At 44.3% G+C, this 26,106-nt stretch overlaps 1 protein-coding gene across 1 annotated transcript in view; it reads right to left on the reverse strand.

The window, feature by feature from the left end:
• Positions 1-26,106, reverse strand: part of LOC126188745 (synaptic vesicle glycoprotein 2C-like) — a 240,347-nt gene that overhangs the window by 208,066 nt on the left and 6,175 nt on the right. Inside the window, exon 2 of the mRNA XM_049930354.1 lies at positions 7,130-7,192. Within this exon, the coding sequence (XP_049786311.1) occupies positions 7,130-7,192 (63 nt within the window). The remainder of the gene's footprint in view (positions 1-7,129; positions 7,193-26,106) is intronic.

Raw genomic sequence — 26,106 nt, forward strand, 5'->3', positions numbered from 1 at the left:
CTTCGATCAGTTGTGGAACATGCTGTTTCTCAACTTTTGCAGAAAACGGTGGACAGCATATTGAACATGTTGTGCGCGAGTGGAAATTAATGGAAATGGAAATGCCGTGCGGCTAGGGCCTCCCGTCGGGTAGACCGGTCGCTTGGTGCAAGTCTTTCCAGTTGGCGCCACTTCGGCGACTTGCGTGTCGATGGGGACGAAATGATGATGATAAGGACAACATAACACCCTTTACCTGAGCGGATAAAATCTCCAACCCAGCCGGAAATCGAACCCGGGTCGTTAGGTATGAGATTCCGTCACGCTGACACTCAGCTACCAGGGGCGGATAGTGGAAATTAATGATCCGATTTGATTTTGATAGATGATTTTTATGCAGTTTTTGGCCTCTGGACAATTAAAAACCGATGTGGTTGATGCTTTTTATGCGGTTTTGGCCTCAGGACAATTATAACCCGATTGTCCCATGCAATGTGATATGACCTTGCCGTGGTGGGTGGGCTCACGTAACTAGCAGTCACACCTGTACACTCATTCACACTGAGTAGTACAGTTTAACGTCAAACGTACACCTCAGGCATTGCTGTATGATTCATTTGTTATTTTTAGTCGACCAATATTAAATTATGATGGTTACAGCGCTATCTATTGCTACATTTTGTAACTATTTATTTTTCTTCTGCCGTACGTTTTCCCCCTTCTCCGATAATATTCAATTGCAATTTGACGTCATTCTGACCAGTGGTGTTATTTCTTTAGCGGTTTGAAAGTTTAACTTTAATTGTAATCACCCTTTATTTTGATTCAAGCGTGGAGAAGTTAGCAGCAGCTACACTTTCCTGAACAGCATACTTTCATTACTTCTGGGTATAAGCCTGTCACGTTTGGCGTCATCTCTTCCAGTCCTGCACGTCCCGCATCCACACCTCAAAATAGCTACTGCAGCTATAATTACTTCAGAGGTTGAAAATACCGCTTCAGTTGTAAATTACTTTATTTTCACACGACCGCTTTCGGACTGTTATAATCCCATCCTCACGTGGCGTAGTTGTACTGTGATACCAGAGCGCTGCCTATGAGCGCAGAACAGGGAATTCTGCCCTCATAGGCTCTGAGCACTATGGGACTTAACATCTATGGTCATCAGTCCCCTAGAACTTAGAACTACTTAAACCTAACTAACCTAAGGACATCACACAACACCCAGCCATCGCGAGGCAGAGAAAATCCCTGACCCCACCGGGAATCGAACCCGGGAACCCGGGCGTGGGAAGCGAGAACGCTACCGCACGACCACGAGATGCGGGCTGCCCTCATAGGCAGCACACCGCGCCTGGTACACGCGGCGATCTGCGACCACAGAACAGCTACGACATGTGAGGGAGGGCTTATAACAGTCCGAAAGCGGTCGTGTGAAAATAAAGTACTTTAGAACTGAAGCGGTATTTTCAACCTCTGCTATATTGTTCAGTTTCGGATGTTCTTCCAACAGGATTGTTTGTTATAATTACTTATTATTTAAAATACGAAATTTAATCCGCCTTTACTTATTTCATATAATGTATTTACATGATTTCATAGGAACTTACAAGGGAACATCCCCATCGCACCCCCCTCAGATTTAGTTATAAGTTGGCACAATGGATAGGCCTTGAAAAACTGAACACAGATCAATGGAGAAAACAGGAAGAAGTTGTGTGGAACTATGAAAAAATAACCAAAATATACAAACTGGGTCGTCCATGTGTAAGATAGGCAATAATAAGGGAAATGTGAGCCGAGGAGCGCTGTGGTCCCGTGGTTAGCGTTAACAGCTGTGGAACGACAGGTCCTTCGTTCAAATCTGCCCTCCACTGAAAATTTTGCTTTGTTTGTTTTCGCAAAGTTATGATCTGTCAGTTCGTTCATTGACGTCTCTGTTCACTGTAATAAGTTTAGTGTCTGTGTTTTGCGACCGCACCGCAAAACCGTGTGATTAGTTGACGAAAGGACGTGCCTCTCCAATGGGAACCGAAAACATTTGATCGCAAGGTCATAGGTCAACCGATTCCTCCACAGGAAAACACGTCTGATATTTTGTATACGACACTGGTGACAGCATGTGCGTCACATGACAGGAATATGTTGTCGACCCACCTAACTAGTACACTTGGCGAATGGGTGAAAAGTTTCTTCTACCTTGCCCGATTTAGGTTTTCTTGTGGATGTAATAATCACTCCAAAAAAAGTGATGAAAACATAAGAGTTTTTCACATAAACTGAAAATAAAAAGTTAAAATTTTCGATCAAGGGAAGATTTGAACCAAGGACCTCTCATTCCGTAGCTGTTCACGCTAACCACGGGACCACGAAGCTCCTCGGCTCACAGTGCCCTTAATATTGCCTATCCTACGCATGGACGACCCAGTTTGTATATTTTGCTTATTTTTTCATAGTTCCACACAACTTCTTCCTGTTTTCTCGATCGATCAGTGTTCAGTTTTTCAAGGCCTATCCACTGTGCCAACTTATAACTAAATCTGAGGGGGGTGCGATGGCGATGTTCCCTTGTTAGTTTCATGCGCTAATCTGTCTTACGATGCATATGTCCTGCAGTGATTTGATGATAGCGTACTTTCTCACGTTCCATTATACCGCGAGCGCGAGTCGCTTGATACGCGGTATGTGGCGCGCGACGTGACCAACACGAAGCCCGAAAAATAAGTCCCCTGGGCCTGACGGAATCCCGGCGGAGTTTTATCAAATGTTCAGAAGGCAGTTGATTCCCAAATTAGCGTGTATCTGTAACGAATTAATGAATCCCGCCAATGGCGTCCCACGCGACTTCCTAGAAGGAACCATTGTTCTAATCCCGAAACATTCTGCAGGAAAATCTGTAACAAATTTTAGGCCTATCACTCTCCTAAATTCGGACTATAAAATATTTGCCCGCATCATAAACGAAAGATTAAAATCAGTATTGAACACAGTCACTGGATCATATCAATCGAGCGTAGGAAAAGACAGATCAATTCACCAAACACTGTGCGACTACAGAGATATTATTTCCATTGCTGCAGCCTGTAAAATAAAATGCGCCATCGTATCATTGGACTTTGAGAAAGCGTTCGATAGAGTAGATCATGCTTACCTTTTTCACACCATGCGTGCCATGAACTTTCCGCAAGGTTTTATCAACATTATTACAAATCTTCTGCAGAAGTCAACATCGACAGTTATGGTAAACGGTCAGTCCAGTAGGCCCATTGTAATGAAAAGTTCGGTGCGACAAGGGTGTCCGATGTCTATGTCACTCTTTGCAATAGCAATCGAGCCATTGCTTTTTCGCCTGAGCCACAACCTACAAGGATTCACTACACGCGGCCGTAGGATTGTCTGCAGGGCATATGCCGATGACGTTGCATTTATTGTCAAAGACAACGACGAGATAGAGAAAGCACTCGACATAATAAACAAATATGAACAAGTATCTGGTGCGAAACTGAATACAAATAAGTGTGGCATAATGAATATTGGAAGCGGATTAGGAGTTCCCATTCATGGGCCAATAAAGGAAATTGTCACCATGACATGTCTCGGGGTGGAGTATACAAGGAATATTCGGCAGACCATCGCAATTAATTACAGAAGAATCCTCAACACCATCCGTGCTTGTATACGTCAGCACAATCTCCGTACTCTTGATGAGATACAAAGAGTGGCTCTCGTCAACATCTATTTGTCCTCTAAATTAAATTACGTGGCGCAAGCCCTGCCAATGCCGAGGGAAGTGGCGAACAGGATTTTGGCTGCATTTGGCCACTTCGTCAGCCGCGGCCACATCTTCAGAGTCAAGTACCAAACATTGACTCTATCGATTGAGAACGGAGGATTGAATCTCACAAACGTGTACAATAAAGCACAAGCATTGTACGTCTGTAAAACATATAAACTGTGGAAGCGGTCAGTCGACAGTGTCACCGCATTCTTGTTAAATGAAATAGCGCCGGCCAGCCAGGACGCCCCAATAGACGTTCACCACATCCCAAATGAACTTTATCACCTAGAACATTTCTTCGTAGAATATAGCTACATTGGACTGGGAACACCCGAGAAAGATGTCATCAAAGTCAAGAAAATATACCAAAACTTAATGAACTTTCAGACCAAGAGCATCATAGAACAAAAATACGTCGGTCACTCTTGGCATGATATCTGGAGGAACATACACCACCCGTATTTACCAACAAAAGTGCGGTCATTGTGGTACTACTTTGTGAATAGGAAATTTCCAACGAACTCCAGACTACATTCCATTCACCTGGCTGATTCCCCGTTGTGTACCACTTGCAACCTGATTGACACAGATGAACATCAATTTGTATGTGGAAATGCGAATAATATATGGTTGTCAATTAGAAAAAAATTAGCAACTATGCAGAGAAAACCGCCGTATTTGATAACGCCAGCGTGCCTTTTATACCCGGAAGAAGAGCTATACCCCACCTGGAAGAAAAATGCTGTCAACTGGTTGAAGGGACACGCGGTATTTTACCTGCTGTCCAGTGAAGAAAGGAGCGAAGGAGATTTTTGGACGTACATTTCCGACCAGCATCACAAGCTACTACGCATGAATAATTATTATGATACATACGCCAACTTCCTCAGAAGAACAGTCATGTGAACTCCATTTTCGATTATGCGATTCAGAACATGAAGAAACGAGAGACAATTTGAATTTGATCTTTGAACAACAAATACGATCAAGTGACGAACATCACTATCTGGTTTAGACTTGGAATTTTTTTTTTCTAAAATGCCAAGAAACTTGTAATTAATTTTAATTTGTTTTAGTACTTTTAAATGTCAGTTGAAAATTATGTACTACTGTGGAATGTTATGACTAATTAAAAAAAAAAAAAGAAAAGTGCGGCGACCCGAACAGGCAGTTGCAGTTGCAGTGCCTGCAATGCGAATTCTCCGCAGTAAATTAAGATTTAGACTCAACGATTTGACGTCGTTGTTTTGATATTTATCTGCGTTGCCTAGGTAGCTTACTCGTATTTAAATTTCATACTTTATCGTTTTTACATGTATTCCGTTTTGTTTAATTTACGTTGCGGTCCCCCGACGGGGCGACATTTTGATCAAAATATTATTTCTTCTATTAAATTTCAACGGGCTATACTTATAATTTATTTACTTTTTAGTGGTTTCTTGTGTAGTTTCTCTTTAATCTTTAATTCAAGTTTTATTTCATTGTTTTTAGACTTTATACAGGGTGAAAAGTATTTAAACCGACAAACACTGGAAGGCTGTAGGGGACATCAAGACAAATAATTTTCCCTAATGTCATTTTTTCCTATGAGGATTATTTTAACCGGTGGAGGCCGTATTACGCTCTTCAGTTGTAGGCAACTGCTGTCCAATAGTGTAGTAGTCCATTGTCTCTGTTTACAAATGGAGCGATACACCTGGAGTGGGTACACTGAGATGGTTGGTGCGTACTGCGTAGCGCACCACAACGGACGAGCTGCACAGCGGGTTCATCAACAATAATATTCTAATCGCCGTATCCCGCATCATACGACCTTTGCTGCTGTGTACCAACGTCTGCGTGAGACCGGGTCATTTTAGCAGATTACCTGTACAGGGACACCGTTGCACGGTAAGAACGCTGCAATTTGAGGAACCTGTCTTGCAGCATGTGGAGAGGGGTCCTTGAATCAGCACTCGTGCAATTGCACGTAACATGGGGACGAATCAGACGAATGTAAGAACAGTCCTTCTAGAGCAGTTGTTACGTCCATATCACTTACAGCGCGTCCAAAACCTGGAACCAGTTGATTATCCACCCAGTGCGCATTTTCGCAATGGTATCTGGAACAGTGTGAAATGCATCCTACATTTCCATCCTCTGTGTTGTTTACCGATGAAGCAACGTTCGGGAGTGATGGAGTCTTCAACATGCACAATTCGCGTGTTTTGAGTGAGCATAAGCCACATGCCACAGTTACTAGCGCTCATCAAGTGCGGTTCTTCGTTAATGTGTGGGTCGGTATTGTTGGGGACTGTTAATTTGGACCGTATCTGCTACCTAGGCCATTAAATGGCAGGCACTATTACAATTTTCTCGCCAGAGCATTGCCAGAATTGCTGGAAGACGTCCCGTTCCCTGCAAGACAACGCATGTGGTTCCAACATGAAGGGGCGCCGGCACATTTCAGTCGTCGTGTGAGTCGATTCCTGGACCGACGGTTCCCAGAAACGTGGATTGGCAGAGGTGGTCCTGTACCATGGCCTGCTCGATCCCCAGATATGTCCCCACTGGACTTTTTTTTTTTTTGTAGGGAGAGATGCGCAACCTTGTTTGCGTAACTCCTGTTGCATCAGAAGAGGATCTGGCTGCCCGGATAGTAGCAGCAGCAGCAGAAAGTATTCAGGATACTCCTGGAGTTTTTGCCCGTGTCAGACAGAACATGATCCGACGGTGTAACCTTTGTTTACATGTCAGTGGAGGAATTTTTGAAAGTATACTGTAATTGAAATTCGGTTGTGTTAATGTGTGGCCTCTTAGTGATAAAAAAATGGAAAAGTGTTTGTTGGTTTAATTAATTTGCCGCCAGAGAGATCTTCCTCTAGCGGTTTAAATACTCCTCATAGGAAAAAATGACATTAGGGAAAAATATTTGTTTTGATATCCCCTACAACCTCCCAGAGTTGGATCGGTTTTCACAGGTTTGTTGTCTGTTTAGTTAATTTTACCACAAATAATTTGTTGACAAAGTGGAATTATATCGTTTCGTATACAAAAATGACAATATCAACGCAAATTAAGCGCTTGCAAAATTGTGAGGCAAAGTGCTTGATTGCAAAGTGTGACATTTTGGTCCCGATAAACAAACATGAGGCCCAGAGCCTAAATTTCACATTGACTATCACTATCACACACTGCATTTGCTTAATTCAGAGAAATATGATTTTCTACAGAAACAGAAAGAACATATTATCAAGCATCATTTGACAGTTTTGCTTTAGTAATTGCTTTAATCAACAATTTAGAGTACAATGCTAGTACGCTGTAATATGTATTTAATGCTGCTCGTCGGTATTCGTGTCATACTACCACAACTTACCTGCGACAACCTACCTGTTAGCGAAATCGCAGTTTCGAAGTCCACAGGCTCATCTATGGACTTCCCACCCTCCGGCTCTGAAATCAGGAAAAGCACATTATTTTCCATGTGTCAAAAGATTGCTCTTTATGAAAAACAACAAACAGCTTAATTTCGTTGCTAAATATATATGTACAATATTTTCGATTTAAAACATTTGAGCCGGTCGTTGTCGCCTTGCGGTTCTAGGTGCTTCAGTTTGGAACCGCGCGACCGCTACGGTCGCAGGTTCGATTCTTGCCTCGGCATGGATGTGTGTGGTGTCCTTAGTTTAGTTAGGTTTAAGTAGTTCTAAGTTCTAGGGGACTGACGACCTCCGATGTTAAGTCCCATACTGCTCAGAGCCATTTGAACCATTTTAAAACATTTGGTGCATACTATTCAAATGGCTCTGAGCACTATGGGACTCAACATCTTAGGTCATAAGTCCCCTAGAACTTAGAACTACTTAAACCTAACTAACCTAAGGACATCACACACACCCATGCCCGAGGCAGGATTCGAACCTGCGACCGTAGCAGTCCCTCGGTTCCGGACTGCAGCGCCAGAACCGCTAGACCACCGCGGCCGGCGCATACTATTCCTTTTAGTTTGGAACTAGCGCCCTTACACAATAGCTGTAGAGATGTGATGAAGTGGTCACATGCATGGGACACACCGATAGTTCTGATTAAATGCACATTTGCTCTTTCCAGTAACTTACCTTTATATTTTACGAAATATACTTGGCATCAAGCTCTACGCGTCGGTACAGTCCCCTTGTAGAACCAAATACTGAAGCATTAACAATATTCGTCATTTAAACAGAAGTTTGGCACCCAAAACGATATGCATGGTTAAACGATACTCTCAGATCCATTCCATTTTTTCACTTCGAATATTTCTATTGTGTTACTAATAAGCGAAACACTAAATCTCACTTCCTTTGCGGTGAGTCTCTGGAAGAAATGTGAGCTGGAAACGTGTTTATTATGTTATGGTACTCTGTTAATCCGCATTCCTTGGAGTATACATTTTCTGACTGAATGAACGAATCAGTATATTTTGAAAGTTCGAAGAGGGACCAGACATTAACCCCTGTATGCCTGAACTGTACTCTCTTATTCTGGTAGTTGAGGTTAACAGTAAACGGAGGATGGGACACAGATGTAGACTATAGTTTCACTTGAACGCTGCTGGACTGTGGTTGGCGGCGACTAACGACTCCCTACCACTTGACAGAAAACACGACTTGTCGACATTTGCAAACAGTCTGACACATTGCTTCCTGGTTTCATGGATACAAGGCGGCTCCTTTCCTGAGCTTACTGGTGTTGTTTGATATTATAAGGGGCAGTCAAATGAAAATCGAACACCCGCCACAACGGGACCATGGAATGGTTCCATTCAAAAGTAACCGACACACGCGTTAAGGCATTTACCTCACTGGGGGATGAGACTATCATTTCCCTTTTCGTAGCACGCAATCGGTCGCTGAGGGACGCACAATAGTGCCCACTCTTGCACGTCCACGTCTCACTCAAACCGACGTCCACGTGTGCTTCTCTTCAGGTCGCCAAAGATGAGAAAATCACACGGTGAAAGACCCGAATTGTACCAATGATGTTCCAGTGTTTCCGAACCAAGCGCTGAAGCGTTATCTTCGTTCGATTGGCGGTGTGGGGACGTGCGTTATCATACAACAAGATGATTCCGTCCAACAACACTCCCGGGGCTTTTAACATTATGGGTCGTGGCAGTTTCTACAAAGTGTCTACAAAGTGCTGCACATTGACTGTGGTTCCACGCTCGAGGAACTCGATAAGCAGAGGGCCCCTGCAGTCGAAGAAGAGGGTCATCATGACCTTACCGGAGATTGTATGAACAGCATCACACTTCTTTGGTGGGCGAGATGGGGGATACTTCCGCTGTTTGCTCTGGCGTTTGTCCTCGGGCGGTCGGAATGCTGTCGGATGGATCACCATGTTGCACAATAACATTTGGCCCTACACTGCCAATCGGACAATAGCTGCCGTTGTGGATCCGTTAGCAGGCGATCGCATTCTACGAAACAAGAATTGATCGTCTCGCCTCCGAGTGGGATAAATTTCTTCATACATGTGGTTATTAATTTAGAATTTAATTATTTCATGGTATCCTTGCCGTGGATGTTCAGTACGGTTTGATCAATTTCAGCATCTAATGAGTCTCAATTAGAACGTAAATATTTCAATGTCCCTTCATGTATCTTTCTTGTAAGAGGGACTGTTTTGACAGCCGAAACTGAACGATCGAGGGGTTGTATAGGTGACGATGAGGCAGTGGTTTTTGACGCAAAGACATGACTTCTGGTTTAGTTTTCGTGCGTGAAGACACGGATAAAGATTGAAATTCATATGTAGACTGTAGCAGCGTGACTGAAGAAAGACAGAGATTATTGCTGAGTAAACTGTGAACTGAGTGTTGTGATTTAATGAGTTAAGACCGTTCGTACGTGTGCGAACGAAACATATGTTGGGACGCTTGCAAAGAATGGGCGTGTACGATATAGGATTTCAATATTACGAGGACTGAGCTTTCATGCGAATAATCTTCAAATTTTATCGTGTTAGCCAATGAACTCAAAACTTTTCAAGCATGCCTCATAGGGGGACACCATATAGACAAATACGCCCCTAAATAGCCAGTGCCGCGTGTTTCAGATTATGAAGACTTTGCATCTGTAGTCCCATGGCGTCAAGTTCCCGACGAAACCTATGACAATATGGGAACCGTATGACTATCTGAAACCGATTTATAACGTATCTGAAAAATTATTTCCAACGCAGATTCGTCGAATACCAGTATAACGCCTCTTCGCCTCCATGCCGTCTCTGTATCCAGCAACGAGGTGAGGTGTATTTAAGTCTGGCAGCTAGTGTACACCTGTTTTGGTTTGTTTACAATATTACGCTACTTGTATGGGTGGGGTGCGTTAGTGTCATTTGAGTGAATGCGTTCTGGGTGCAGGCATGCCTATTGTTCAACAACATTGGTACTATACTTCGATGAACTACACTCAAGTTCTGAAAAAACAGCACACCTTGCACGACCAGAGATACGACGTTCGTATTCACAGGATATGTAAAATAGTATGTTCTGCGGATGCATTTGAACCATGTCGGCACATGGGTTCAATGTCAACATCGATGGCGCTGCGCAACACCACCGATCGGTATGACGTGACCGCACCTCTCGTTGGCGCTATAAACCGTAAGTAACGGATCAGTGTGACTTAAGCAGACGCGCAGGATGCTTCGCAGCCGTATGTGCGAACCGTACCGGTCAAATCAGTGAGTTTGAAAGAAGGCGCATTATTGGCATGAGAGACTGTGATACATCCATATGGGAAATTGATGCTCGTTTGGGACGAAGTGTTTTGGCAGTGCAACGGGTGCGTGCCGAATGGTTCACGGAGGGCTATAGAACACGACGAGATTGTTCGGGTCACACCACACATACCACTCCCCGAAAAAATAGGCACTTCATCCGAAGGGCGTTGGAGCGCAGATCTGCATCCTCCTCAGTGTAAAACATCGCACACTATCAGAGGTGGAGTCCGTCGCCGTTCATTACGGCATGGGTTAGATGCGCGTCGTCTGCTTATCGGCCCACCTTTGACGAATGTGCAGAAACACGCTGGGCGGCAACGGTGTACGGGGGAACAGGAATGGCATCAGATACTGTTTTCAGACGAATCCAGGTTCTGTTTGTTTGAAAATGATGGCCGCATTTTCGTTCGCCGCAGACAGGGGAGTGGCATCACAATGACTGCATTCGCACCAGACATGCAGTGGCAACTCAGGGCCTTATGGTGAGGAGTACTATTGGATACAGCCACAAGCTGATGCGTGTCCAAGGCACTGTGACCAGTGTGATCTAAGTGAATGACATCCTGCGACCTGTAATCATACTCTTTCTGCACAACAACCAGACGACATTTTTCAGCAAGACAACGCACAACCATATGTTGTTGCACGAACATGTGCCGTTTCGTTATCACAGGATGTTAGCCTTTTGCTCTTGCCTGCCAAGTCACCAGACTTGTCAAACGCCGAGTATGTGTGGAATATGGTGAAACAACGAGTGCAGTACTATGATCCACTGCCATCCTCCACAGATGAACATTGGCACGAGGTGAGTGCAGCATGGATGGCTATACTACAACATTCCATTCGCGCCTTATACGTGTCGATGCCATCGCGCATAGGACAAGTTATAACGGCCGATGGCGGACCCAGCGACTACTAGGCAACAGGACACTTGCTGAATAGAGGTGACTGAAATGCTAACCATTTCTGCAGAACATACTAGCGTACATGTTCTGTGAATATCACCGTCCTATCTCTAGTCGTTCAAGGCGCTCTGTTTTCTCTGAAGATAAGTGTATATTTAGTTTCAGAAAACAATATTTATCTAATTTTCTCTAACCTGCTTTTTGTTTACTAGTGTGAATGTCAAGTGCAAGTGTGTGAGCACACCTTCACTGATTCTGAGGCGGACACTAAACTTCATTATTTTTACCTCAGAAGTGGAATTAATCACTCTTGATGAACCCATAACACCTTTTACTCTGAGAAATACAGACAAAATTCAACATGAAGAATTGTCTCAGTCGCTTTGTAAAGTGGTTAATATTTTAAACACTTGATATTACAGTAACAATAACGAACACATGAACGTTTCCTGGGTCACTACTTGCTTACATTTGGCACAGTAGGAGAGATGTATGTGGCACCGTATCCGCTGACGGCGTGACATAGGTATGAGTGTTGTTAACTTGTTACTGTTTGATCAAGTTCCACACACGTCCTCTTCAAACGCTCTTTCCAGTGCCATTGAATAAAGTATGTAGACCCATTTAACAGAAAGAAAGCGATAAAACGGCAGCAGCTACAGAGATTAAAAATTGCTTTTTCTAGGCGCGCAGTCCGGAACCGCGGGACTGCTACGGTCGTAGGTTCGAATACTGCCTAGGGCATGGATGTGTGTGATGTCCTTAGGTTAGTTAGGTTTAAGTAGTTCTAAGTTCTAGGGGACTGATGACCACAGAGGTTAAGTCCCATAGTGCTGAGAGCCAAAAATTGCTTGTATACGTCAGAAGTTTTGCCACATTGTCGGCAGTGACTTAGCGACAACGGCATATTAATATGTTTGCTCGTTTTGGAGATGTCTGGGCGATTTACTTAGCTGCCTCACTTTGTACTGATTCAGAACCCGCCCATTTGGTGAGCGGATGCATTTTCGTGGCGGAATAAAATTCCCCTCAGTCCATTCTTCGCTAATTTTTGTATGATTCAAAAAGTTATGGGAAGTAGATTCCAGCAGATCATCTTGAATATACTGTCCGACATTCTTGAGATGCCACCGTACATGTAGTAAGGTGATCACTTCCAGAGTAAGGAAGGGCACATCTGACAGAATTCTGCACTATCTTTTCTTTCGTTAGGTGGACATTATACTAGGATTTCTAGATGTATGTCGTTTCATTTCTGTTATACCCAACGGCGGCATCGATGGAGCACTGACGTGTCTCTCCCAGATTGGCGTAGTGGAGCAGTGCTACATGTCCAGTCCACATTTCCGTCCCGCAGTGCAGACGTCAAGGAGCTGTTCCCCTGGAAGACGACCGATTCGCGCCCTCCCACCAGCATGATGAAGAACGTATCGGGATTCCTCAGACCATGCAACGCTCTGCCACTGCTCCAACGTCCAGTACTGGCGGTCACGTGCCCATTTCAGTCGTAGTTGCCGATGCCGTGGTGTTAACATCGGTGCATGCATGGGTCGTCGGCTCCGGAGGTCCGTCATTGGGAGTGTTCGGTGGACTGTATGTTCAGACACTCTTGTACTCTGCCCAGCATTAAAGTGTGATATTAATTCGGCCCCAGTTCCCTGCCTGCCCCGTTTTACCAGTCTGCCCATCCTACGACGCCGTTATATGAAATGAGGGCCGCTCAGCCGACGGGGTTTCACCTTGGTTTCGCCACGTTTTGAAGACACTCACCATAGCACTCCCCAAACACCGAAGTCGTGCAGTTTCCGAAACGCTCATGTCTAGCCTCCTGGCGATCACAATCTGCCCTCGGTCAAACTCAGATACATCGCGACCCTTCCCCATTGTACACATGCACAGTACGCTCACTGAATTTACATGAGCCGTGCTTGTGTCAGTCTAGCAGTCTTTCCTCGCCACGTGACGCTGCTATCGCCCGGACGGTTTTATGTCGATAGTAGGGCGGTGGTCATAATGAACCTGACTAATCGTAAAACAGTTAAGGTGAACAGTTAATTTAATGAGCTCTAATAGACTGCTGTCTCTGCCATGTAATAAATCAGTCACTTTTAACAAAAAGTAATTCGGCAGAGACCCGGAATTTAACTGTCCCCATCACTATGGCTTGCTGTTACTGTGGCAACTGTTTATGTGCGTCGGCGGCGTTTGAAACGTCCCCTTAGAACATTTATACAAGACTGTGCTTAAACTGACACACAATATTTTTAGCGCAACGCAATCTGACTTACAGAAATCCCTACAAAAGAATGGCCCTGACTAACATTAACCTATACCTTTCACAAATCACTTACCTCACCAAAAATCTTCGTTACTCGAACTACTGCAATACGACGAGCGCCACTACTGCCAGCTAAATAAAAGATTCAAACTACTGAAGGCACTAACTACTGATAGGCATAGTTAGCAAATGAAAGATTTTAATAGAGAACAAACAATGTATTTACCTTAATAGTCATCAAGAGTCATAATATATACAGCAGCTCATGACATCAATTTTTACAAATTTCAAACTTCGCCATCTCTGTCCTCACATCCACCACTGCTGGCGGCTCACCTCCAACTGCGCAACGCTACGCGCTGTTCACATCCAGCTGCCCAACACTACAATGGCAGACAACAATGCAAACTAGCCACAGACTGCACACAGCACAGCCAGTGATTTTCATACAGAGCGCTACGTAACGTTGCCAATAAGAAAACATAAACAGCCTACTTAGACGTTGACTGCCGCAGGTGATGAGCTGCGATGGGAGTTGGGCGAACGGCACGTTTTAAACTGTCGTTGGACGGCACTGGGTCCGGAACTCCCTGACACTGTCGGAATTGTTAATGGGACGGAATTGGATGGAGATTGGAGGAGTATTTTCCTTTATCCGCGACAGGCAAAAGAATCTCCCGCTGTAGTCTGCTTTGAGGAACCGAAAGTAGTCAAGAACATCAGAGCTCTCTGTGGTGGCTGGACGGATATGAACTGTTGGCTGGCTTGTGGTGGAAGCAGAATTTGGTTCCATAATGTGAGCGCCAACTGAAGGCGACTACCCGGAACTGGAAGGTGCCTGGCTTGATCTGTGCCTGGAAGGTGTCGTCCTCTAGTGGTGCGGCTGTGTACAACCTGGCTGTGTACACAGCAGTAAGCAGGTTGAGATGGAGGTGGGTTGCAGTTGTTAGACAGAGATGAAGAGGGTTGCAGAGGATAGTGAAATCTGGATTCGCAGGACAGAGTGGATCACGTTTTGGAAAGGGACCCAAATCAGTTGCTGCTAGTTGCACAAACACGCAAACTTTATTTGTTAATAACACTTAATCACACATCCCCTTAAAAGAATTGAGAAACAATACTGCTGAAGCCCAGATTACAAGTTATTAAAATTCCATTAAGGAATACACACGGCTGAAGGCCTTAGATACAAAATAGAATAACTGAGGGATTAAGGCCTGGATAACAAGAACTCCAGTACAGGAATTTTAAAAGGTTTTAGATAAAGGCCTCTCAAATTTTAATTTAAGTAGGCTGAAGGCCTAATCCTAAAATATTTCACATAAGGTTCGGCTGAAGGCCACATACTGAACGTAGAACAAGACAAGGCTTAAGGCCTGGATAACAAATTAAGATAGAGGGGAAAATTTTGAAATTTCAAATGATTTTTCTTTCGCAGCTAAAGGCCGTATCTTAAAATACTTCACATAAAGTTCAGCTGAAGGCCATATCCTGAACATAGAACAATTTAAGGCCTGGATAATAAATTAGGATAGAGAAAATTTTCAAATGATTTTTTTTCTTCAGACAGCTGAAGGGAGGCCATATATCAAAATATTTCACGTAAGGTTCGGCTGAAGGGCACATATTGAACATTAAAACAAACTAAATTAGTACATGGCAGATGGCCTCGCACAGTACTTGAGAAAAAAGAAAATCACAGTCCCAAACAACAGAACAATGGTGCTCAGCAGTGTTCCAAGGGTCGGCCTGGGCAGGAAGCTCTAACAACAGTATAGGTGAGACAGGCAGCCAAGCGTAACACTAAATAATCGGGTGGCAGCACGACCTAGGCACGGCTGAAGAACCAATCAACATCCTAATCAATTCCCTTACACACGAACAACGGCACTACAACCGAAAATATCAGCGGGGACGATGATCCCAGCAGCACTACGTCTTGACAATTGGCGTCTAAACACAGTCAAGGCACAATAACCACTCAGAGGAAAAAAAAATTAACAACACCAAAGCTGTCGAACTGCATCAACATGGCGAGGAAAACACACTGCCGAAAACTACGGTAACGACCAGGGCAGGTAACCGGACTGCTAACGGCCACCAGGCAGAAGATACTGCTGGTGCACTTCACTAATAAGTTAGAATCATTTGAACATTTAAACACCATACAGGGAGACGGCTACAAAATTCTGCTGCTTGCGGGAACGGCCCAGGAATCAGCAACTGGCAATGAACGAAGAGATGTCATGGCAGCTGGGGTTTCATAACAGGTTAACTCATTACTCAACTCCAGTATCCAGGGTTGGTGGGCGACGAACTACGCAGCTCTGGTATCTAGTGCCTCACAACTCCGACCGCGCGTGCACTCTGCCAGCGGCCCCGGCCTGACCACACGCTGCGCAGAGTTCCTCGCTGTTCTGTCGCAACCGTCGGACTCGCTAATACAGTACGCATACAGCATTCTGTTGTGTCGAGACAAGACAGTCTAGACACAAGGCGAGGAAGCCGAAAGGGCACGCGTCAACTCACGCCGGCTTGCGTTAAGTCTGAAACAGGATACGTAATGAATGCTATAAAGAAAAGTACGTAGCTGCTGGAATACTTAACTCTAATCCATCATTTTTATACAGCATTCTTGATGATACAAGTGAGACTCTCTCTAGAAATGGTTAATGGCGTCTTGCTAGGTCGTAGCCATGGACTTAGCTGAAGGCTATTCTAACTATCTCTCGGCAAATGAGAGAAAGGCTTCGTCAGTGTAGTCGCTAGCAAAGTCGTCCGTACAACTGGGGCGAGTGCTAGTAAGTCTCTCAAGACCTGCCGTGTGGTGGCGCTCGGTCTGCAATTACTGACAGTGGCGACACGCGGGTCCGACATGTACTAATGGACCGCGGCCGATTTAAAGCTACCACCTAGCAAGTGTGGTGTCTGGCGGTGACACCACATATTCATGTGTGCTGTGGAAATCACAGAAGCTACACACAGTTCCACACTTGCACCAAGAACTCCAACAACCCTAAAACCAATCACCGTGGAACAACAAGGAGACTGAGCGAGGTGGCGCAGTGGTTAGCAAACTGCTCTCGCATTCGGGAGGACGACGGTTTAATCCCGCGTCCGGCCATCCCGATTTAGGTTTTCCGTGATTTTCCTAAATCGCTCCAGGCAAATGCCGGGATGGTTCCTTCGAAAGGGCATGGCCGACTTCCTTCCCTATCCTTCCCTAATCTGATGAGACTGATGACCTCGCTGTTTCGTCTCCTGCCCCAAACAACCCAACCCAACAACAAAGAGAAATTACAAGTCACACAGAGTTTCCACAAGCGGTCGGCGACCAAATACGCGCTGCCCGATGAGACGACCAATCAAACGACCAACCAAGGTCGTCCCCACTCAAGTTATGAGTGTCGGCAATAGTCGGGCCAGTCTTGGCTGCCCGGAGCTCACTGCAGCTGCAACCCGACTCAACTCGATGTCCGTTCGGAACTCGGAGACACGGCGACCAGGGCACACTGGCCTGAAGCCACCCATGCAGAGGTAACTCTTGCCCATCGGCGACGAAATCTCTGCACGAGGAATGAACCGATCCACGTCCGGCAAGATGACCAAATGATGAGGCCCAGAAACGTTCAAAAGACCAAATAGACGTCGCCCAATGAGACGAACAACCAGCGGTCGTTCCCGCTCCAATCTCCTTCCGTCGGACACTTCATGTGTGTGGCCAGCGGTCGACAAGTACCGGCTGTCCGCGCCTCACTGGCGCTCCGTCCCCTACTGAACTCCCAACAGACGACGCCCCGGAAATACTAACGGTCGCTCCAGAGATAATACGACAGTGCACTTATCGATAAGCGCTGCTGCTGCCGCCACTCACGGGCAAGCAAAACAGCACCTTAGTGACGCCAAGAAAAACTGAATAAGAAAAAAGGCGACAGAACCATAAAAACCAGATGACGAGCAATAAACGGCATGACCGCGAGCCGCTCACGGCTCAGATAGACTGGAAAGGTGCATCAAACCTATCTTCATAGTTTACATCACAAAATCAACAACAGAATTTAATAAATGTTACTTCAGAATTGTAAGCTTTACGTAAAAAAAAAACTAAAACTTATGATCCCGTCATAGCTTTATTACATACGGAAAATATGTCAAAATATGTGACTCATTTAGGTGACCGTTTCTGTAATGACTGGACTGATTTGAAGTCCAAAAAGGTAGGCAATATCCATTCAGATCGTAGTGCTTTCGTCAACCAGTCCATTAATTTACTGAAAATACAGTCATTAGTGTTCGTATCCATGAACAGCGACGTTATGAGCAATTTAGAATGTCGCCAAGTTCCATTCTCACTGCACCAAGGATAGCGTTACTAGAGTTTCTTAAACACGCTCGACACTCTTCACTCGAGAACCTACAATCAGCGTGTTACGATGCCTTTTTGTCTTTTTTTTTTCAGCTTCCAATCGGTCGCCATTTTAAGACCACAGGCAGATCCGACGAATCTTTGCGCATATCTCGTAGGTATTGTCTCTAACACTCCCGTCGACTACGGCACGTCGCACTTTTCCGCTCTGAGTGCACGGTGAACACGTAAAGATGCTTAGAACGATAGAATTTCCCCTCAAGTGTTAAGTGCCTCGTCTGATGTTCCGCCTGACTTCACTCAGCCCACACAACGTAACGTCGCGAGTCTCCTCCGTCGTGACATTACTCGGCCGCACTGCAGGTCACAAGTACGCTCCTGCATCGTTTTCTATGGCAAGTGTTTGGTCACCCGCTATACAGCCCAGACATGGCTCCCTCTCATTTCCATATCTTTGCTCATAAGAACGGCTCGCTATGAGGACAGCGTTTTGGCACAGACAGCGGTCTGCAGACCAGCTTTGGGAATTGGCGGCTGCCTTCTATGATGAGGGTATTGCGAAAAATGTGTAAATTGGAGCGACGACTGCAGTCAGTTGTTGAAAATAAAACATTTTCGATTTTCGCTGTGATTTTCATTTCGTGTCCGAGTGGAGATTGAAAAAAAAAGAAGAAAAAACAGCCTTCGCGCAAGTAATTGAAAACCTAGAGCATGCCAGGTTCGACCATATTATCAGTTATTGAAGTTGGACAATTAACGGATCGACCATACTACATACTTATTTTTTATTTGCTTCAGATCTTGCGATGGTTTTTGAAATTATTAAGAAGTAAGAGAAGCCAACTGTATTAAGCATTCGTTGCGTGAGTTCAAAATTGTTGCGAATATCCGATAATAGCTATTATTTGGTAGCATTTATTCTTCTACAAAATAACTGATGATGGTCGAAGTAGAGAGGATATAAAATGTAGACTGGCAATGGCAAGGAAAGCGTTTCTGAAGAAGAGAAATTTGTTAACATCGAGTATAGATTTAAGTGTCAGGAAGTCATTTCTGAAAGTATTTGTATGGAGTGTAGCCATGTATGGAAGTGAAACATGGACGGTAAATAGTTTGGATAAGAAGAGAATAGAAGCTTTCGAAATGTGGTGTTACAGAAGAATGCTGAAGATTAGATGGGTAGATCACATAACTAATGAGGAAGTATTGAATAGGATTGGGGAGAAGAGAAGTTTGTGGCACAACTTGACCAGAAGAAGGGATCGGCTGGTAGGACATTTTCTGAGGCATCAAGGGATCACCAATTTAGTATTGGAGGGCAGCGTGGAGGGTAAAAATCGTAGGGGGAGACCAAGAGATGAATACACTAAGCAGATTCAGAAGGATGTAGGTTGCAGTAGGTACTGGGAGATAAAGAAGCTTGCACAGGATAGAGTAGCATGGAGAGCTGCATCAAACCAGTCTCAGGACTGAAGACCATAACAACACAACAACAACAACATTCTTCTACAAAACTGTTGGCTGTGTGATTAAGTAATCTCAAACAGGGAAAAGGGCGCATTGCATGGGTTTCAAGATAAGCTTTAGAGGTAAACGAACAATTACACAAACGTTGCACTTGTTGGATTGTCTACAGCTAGTGCAACAGCGGAATAGAGAAAACTCTCTGTAGTGATTACTTAATTACTAGTCAAGCTAGCTGTGTCTGGCTGAAAATGACTTACAAGTTCGTGGCGCCCTCCATCGGTAATGCTGGAATTCAATATGGTCTTAGCCCACCCTTAGCCTTGATGACTGCTTCATGTGCTGACAGGTTTCTTCGGGAATGGGAGCCCATACTTCACGGAATGCTTCACTGAGGAGAGGTATCGGTGTCGGTCGGTGAAGTCTGGCACGAAGTTAGCGTTCCAAAACATCCCATAGGTGTTCCATAGGATTCAGGTCAGGTCTCTATGCAGTCCATTACAGCGATGTTATTGTCGTGTAACCACTCTGCCACATGCCGTGCATTATGAACAGGAGCTCGATCGTGTTGAGAGATGCAATCGCTATCCCCGAATTGCTCTTCAACAGTGGAAAACAAGAAGGTGCTTAAAACATCAATGTAGGCCTGTGCTGTGATAATGCCACACAAAACAACGAGGGGTGCAAGCCCCCTCCATGGGAAACACGATCACACCATAACACCACCGCCTCTGAATTTTACTGTTGGCACTACACACGCTGGCAGATGACGTCCACCGGGCATTCGCCATACCCACACCCTGCCATCGGATCGACACATTCTGTACCGCGATTCATCACTCCACACAACGTTTTTCCACTATTCAATCGTCCAGTGCTTACGCTCCTTACACCAAGCAAGGCGTCGTTTGACATTTAACAGCGTGATGTGTGGCGTTTGAGCAGCCGCTCGACCATGAAATCCAAGTTTTGTCACCCGCCGCCTAACTGTTATAGTACTTGCAGTGGATCCTGATGCAGTTTGATATTCCTGTGTGGTGGTCTGGATAGATGTCTGCCTATTACACATTACGACCCTCTTCAACTGTCGGCGGTCTCTGTCATCCAACAGACGAGGTCGGCCTGTACACTTTCACTATTACATTGGGAACAGTGGACCTAGGGATGTTTAGGAGTGTGGAAATCACGCGTACAGACGTATGACACAAGTGCCACCCAAACACCTGATCACGTTCTAAGTCCGTGAGTTCCGCGGAGAGCCCCATTCTGCTGTCTCACGATGCCTGATGACTACTGAGGTCGCTGACATGGAGTACCTGGCAGAAGGTGGAAGCCTAATGCACCCAATATGAAAAACGGGTGTTTTTTGGAGTGTCCAGGTACTTTTGATCACATCGTATATTTATTCACATCCCTGTCTATATCGGTAAGACCGTTTTTTAAGCATATCTGAAGATGGCCAGAAGACGGCACCAAGATATCGTGGAAGTGACTTATCCTGAATCTCCGGCCGGAGTGGCCGTGCGGTTCTAAGCGCTACAGTCTGGAACCGCGCGACCGGTACGGTCGCAGGTTCGAATCCTGCCTCGGGCATGGATGTGTGTGATGTCCTTAGGTTAGTTAGGTTTAAGAAGTTCTAAGTTCTAGGGGACTGATGACCTCAGAAGTTAAGTCCCATAGTGCTCAGAGCCATTTGAACCAATTTGTTTTAAAAAAATCCTGATCGGAGGGTGTCGAAAGGGTTGCGGGACTGCAAGCACCTAGACCTTCGTCACGGGTTCTGTCAGTACAGATATATTTTTAAAATTCTCAATTAATCTAGGTCGGGACCACGGGTTTTGCCGAATTAGGGGAGGGGGAGGGCAGGGTCTTAAAGTGAGCCTTTCCCTTTTTATTCAAGCATGTGTCATTGTCGCATTTCCCCCGCCGTCAGGCCACGAGAGGACACAAATTAGGAACGCTGAAAGCGAATAAGCACCGCTAGCTGCGTCGGATCACGTTAAGATTTCGTCAAATGGTCTTGAACGATCCCTGGTGGTTCCAACATGAACACGAGAGGAAAAATTGCGGTCGTGCTGCGCTCCAGAATGTTGAGATCGATGGAGACGCAATCCCACAAAGGGCTTAGAGGAGTGTTGAAAGGCCCGAGGGGTTCATCAGCGCCAAAAGTTGTGAAATATGTGCTCCTGTTGCTCATCGTATTGCGAAGTGTATGGGAATCAACACCCCGGGCAAAGGGATAGCTTCATTTATTCCTTTGTGCCACCGGCTGTTCATGGAATGTTTTCCTAGGCCACTAATAAAAAACCTCGTGATTTCGAAGTTGGATGTTCCAGTTCTGCCCTCCATTGGAAAGGCGTTAGAGGGAGGAGTGAAATGTGGTAAGACATTAAGTGACAGCCTTCCGATCGTGTGACACGTCCACTGCTGCATTAGAATGTTGGTGAAATTTGGTGCCAATGTGACATACTTAACCCGCTTTACATGTCAGATAAACTTCTGAGCTGTAGCCTGAGTTTCGCAAGCGTCAGTAGCTTGCTGGTTCAAGCGTCGTCGAACACGTGAATGACGTTCCAAGGTGCCGAGCATTTACACCGTTGCAGAGGAAGGCCGTACGTTCTTTCGAGCCAAAGTTCAAACTTAAGCGTCGCAATGGGTGGAATTACGGGCTTCGAAGAAGCAATCCCTTAATTCTGTTCCGCAGTGTATATACTATGTCGAGAGGAAAAGTTAAGACTTTAATAGTGAACAGTTTTTAGGTAATGACTTTACAACATCGTAACTATGATATTTGAGTTGATTATAAGCATAGAAGATACATTCCTCGGCAACTGTAAATATTTTGGATGCATTAGAAACATCTCGTTGATTTCAAAAGTCACTCACGCACTTCAAAGCGTGATACAAATCAAACAATTTCAAGGAAAGTCAAAAATCTATTTCATTTCAATAATCATGGTACAATTAAAACAGCTAACGTCCAGTTAACATGATTTGATTTGAAAATTTGGAGGCAGATACACCCAAAAGGAATTTATGACTATTGCTGTTGCTGGTGAGATTCGTTAATTCAAACTGTTGAGCTTCATTATGTTGAGTGTTTGCGCCTAACTCCAACAGGTATCAAGAAATACAGATCTTATAATTTCTTTTGTAGTCTATATGGAGATTACTCTAAAGACTCCTACTGAAACATCTAATTTCAAACACAAGTAAGATGACAGTCTACTTTTTCTTATGAGAAAATCAACCTGAGTTCTTTACCGATTTCGGTTTTCTACAGGTACAAGTTTGACTGAAGTTTTGCTATCGGTGTAGTCCGCTAAGAGAAAAACATTTGCAATTGAGAGTATACATATTTTTGGTAATCAACGCATCGAAGTGAAAAATATGTCATTAAAAAACAACTACGGTGTAAAGAGTGTGTTACTAGCTTATGTAGTAGGTCTATTTGTCTCTGTGAGATGACATTTAGTTTCCCCAAAAGAATTATCAGAAAGTCTGAATGACTGTGATGTAAGGTATATTCAGATTACATAAATTTTTAACTGTGGAACATCCACAACTGTTCTGAAACATGTTCATGGCAAACAAATCCGCCACAGTAGTAAAATACTTTTACTGATCAAAGTCTTACAAGACAAAAGTCACCATACATTACCACGGTTTCGGGGTTTTAGCCCCACCATTAGGTGTATCTGAAATCTAATAGTAACAGGACATCTTGCCCATGCCCAAACAACTGGTAGACAAACGTCTACCGTAGTTTGGCCGCCAAATAACATCCCATATTATGGCTGCCTACATCTGAAGGATGTATCAGTAACTCAGAAACGTAATAAACTTCTTTTCAACTGATACCAATTGTCATGACTATGTCAGCAAACCAAGAGCGTCATTAGATTTTTCAGTCTGTACGCATAGTATTTTCGGAAGTAGCCTTATCTTTGAGCATTTGAAGTTTCGCTGTTGCATCGCTTGTCTTAGGTGCAAAGTATCATTTTAATATGGCGTCAATCGTACAATAAGACGTGACTTCGTACACACAAACGTGCTCTAATAAGTTTGCTGATTGTTTGTAGGGACATTGTGATCTCAGACGGACAATAGCATGACCTCTAATATATTCATAATACGATAGGATCGAAAAAATATCGTATTAGACAGCTTAAGGACTAAATTAAAGAAGCACGAATTCGGCAATCACAACTAATAGCACCTCGCGCAATTACCACGAAACTTATTAACAACAAAGACTGTCTGCCAACAGTCTGCCGTGCCCGCTAGTGAATCAGCGTACACAGAACTATGTAAATTGCAACTGAGAAATTTGTATGAAGCGCCTTCTAAATATACGCATGTGTGTTGGTAACTTGTGGAATGTTATTTAGCACATCTCCGCCTGTGCGGTGTAGCGAAATTGCTGGTGTTGCACGGAAACGGCATGTATCGCTCTGTACGGATAACTTGTGGAACGTTAGTTAGCACGTCATCCGCCTGTACAGTGTAGTGAAATTTCAACTGTTGCACAGAAGCGGCACCTATCGCTCTGTACTGACCGCGAAAGCAAGGTTAGGCTAATTACAGTGTGCTCAAATGCATGTAAGCAGTCGTTCTTCTTGCATTCCACACGTGAGTGGGTAGGAAATACAATGTGTGGTACGGCCAGGCACCTCACGGTGGTTTACAGAATATGAATACAGATGCAGACGGAATTGTGAAGGCCCACGTGCCGCGTTCGAAGTTCAGGCGCTATGTTCACAGTTTACTATCGCACCAGCCAGGGATGATGACGGTGAGGATTATGATGCGATGATCAGGATAATGTGTTCTATTAATTACCCTTTTCGTATATGAATAGGCTGCAATGCCTTGATGTCGTCCGTTACCTGGTACCATCTTCTTCCTCTGGTTCTCCTCTGTCTTCCAACATCTGTATTTTGCCACTCATCATGTGTAACACTCATCATGTATAACACTCATCATGTGTAAGCAGGGATGGCTAGAGGACAAATGTAAGGATGTAGAGGCTTATCTCACTAGGGGTAAGATAGATACTGCCTACAGGAAAATTAAAGGGACCTTTGGAGATAAGAGAAACACTTGTATGAACATCAAGAGCTCAGATGGAAACCCAGTTCTAAGCAAATAAGGGAAAGCAGAAAGGTGGAAGGAGTATACAGAGGGTCTATACGAGGGCGATGTACTTGAGGACAATATCATGGAAATGGAAGAAGATGTAGATGAAGATGAAATGGGAGATACAATACTGCGTGAAGAGTTTGACAGAGCATTGAAAGACCTAAGTCGAAACAAGGCCCCCGGAGCAGACAACATTCCATTGGAACTACTGACGGCCTTGGGAGAGCCAGTCCTGACAAAACTCTACCATCTGGTGAGCAAGATGTATGAGACAGGCGAAATACCCTCAGACTTCAAGAAGAATATAATAATTCCAATCCCAAAGAAATCAGGTGTTGACAGATGTGAAAATTACCGAACAATCAGTTTAATAAGCCACAGCTGCAAAATACTAACACGAATTCTTTACAGACGAATGGAAAAACTAGTAGAAGCCGACCTCGGGGAAGATCAGTTTGGATTCCGTAGAAATACTGGAACACGTGAAACAATACTCACCTTACGACTTATCTGAGAAGAAAGATTAAGGAAAGGCAAACCTACGTTTCTAGCATTTGTAGACTTAGAGAAAGCTTTTGACAATGTTGACTGAAATACTCTCTTTCAAATTCTAAAGCTGGCAGTGGTAAAATACAGGGAGCGAAAGGCTATTTACAATTTGTACAGAAACCAGATGGCAGTTATAAGAGTCGAGGGACATGAAAGGGAAGCAGTGGTTGGGAAGGGAGTAAGACAGGGTTGTAGCCTCTCCCCGATGTTATTCAATCTGTATCTTGATCAAGCAGTAAAGGAAACAAAAGAAAAATTCGGAGTAGGTATTAAAATCCATGGAGAAGAAATAAAAACTTTGAGGTTCGCCGATGACATTGTAAATCTGTCAGAGACAGCAAAGGACTTGGAAGAGCAGTTGAACGGAATGGATGCTGTCTTGAAGGGAGGATATAACATGAACATCAACAAAAGCAAAACGAGGATAATGGAATGTAGTCGAATTAAGTCTGGTGATGCTGAGGGAATTAGATTGGGAAATGAGACACTTAAAGTAGTAAAGGAGTTTTACTATTTGGGGAACAAAATAACTGATGATGGTCGAAGTATGTTGTTGTTGTTGTGGTCTTCAGTCCTGAGACTGGTTTGATGCAGCTCTCCATGCTACTCTATCATGTGCAAGCTTCTTCATCTCCCAGTACCTACTGCAACCTACATCCTTCTGAATCTGCTTAGTGTATTCATCTCTTGGTCTCCCCCTACGATTTTTACCCTCCACGCTGCCCTCCAATACTAAATTGATGATCCCTTGATGCCTCAGGACATGTCCTACCAACCGATCCCTTCTTCTGGTCAAGTTGTGCCACAAACTTCTCTTCTCCCCAATCCTATTCAATACTTCCTCATTAGTTATGTGGTCTACCCATCTAATCTTCATCATTCTTCTGTAGCACCACAT

The sequence above is a fragment of the Schistocerca cancellata genome, chromosome 5 (assembly GCF_023864275.1).
Source record: "Schistocerca cancellata isolate TAMUIC-IGC-003103 chromosome 5, iqSchCanc2.1, whole genome shotgun sequence".
In the NCBI taxonomy this organism is placed as follows: Eukaryota; Metazoa; Arthropoda; class Insecta; order Orthoptera; family Acrididae; genus Schistocerca; species Schistocerca cancellata.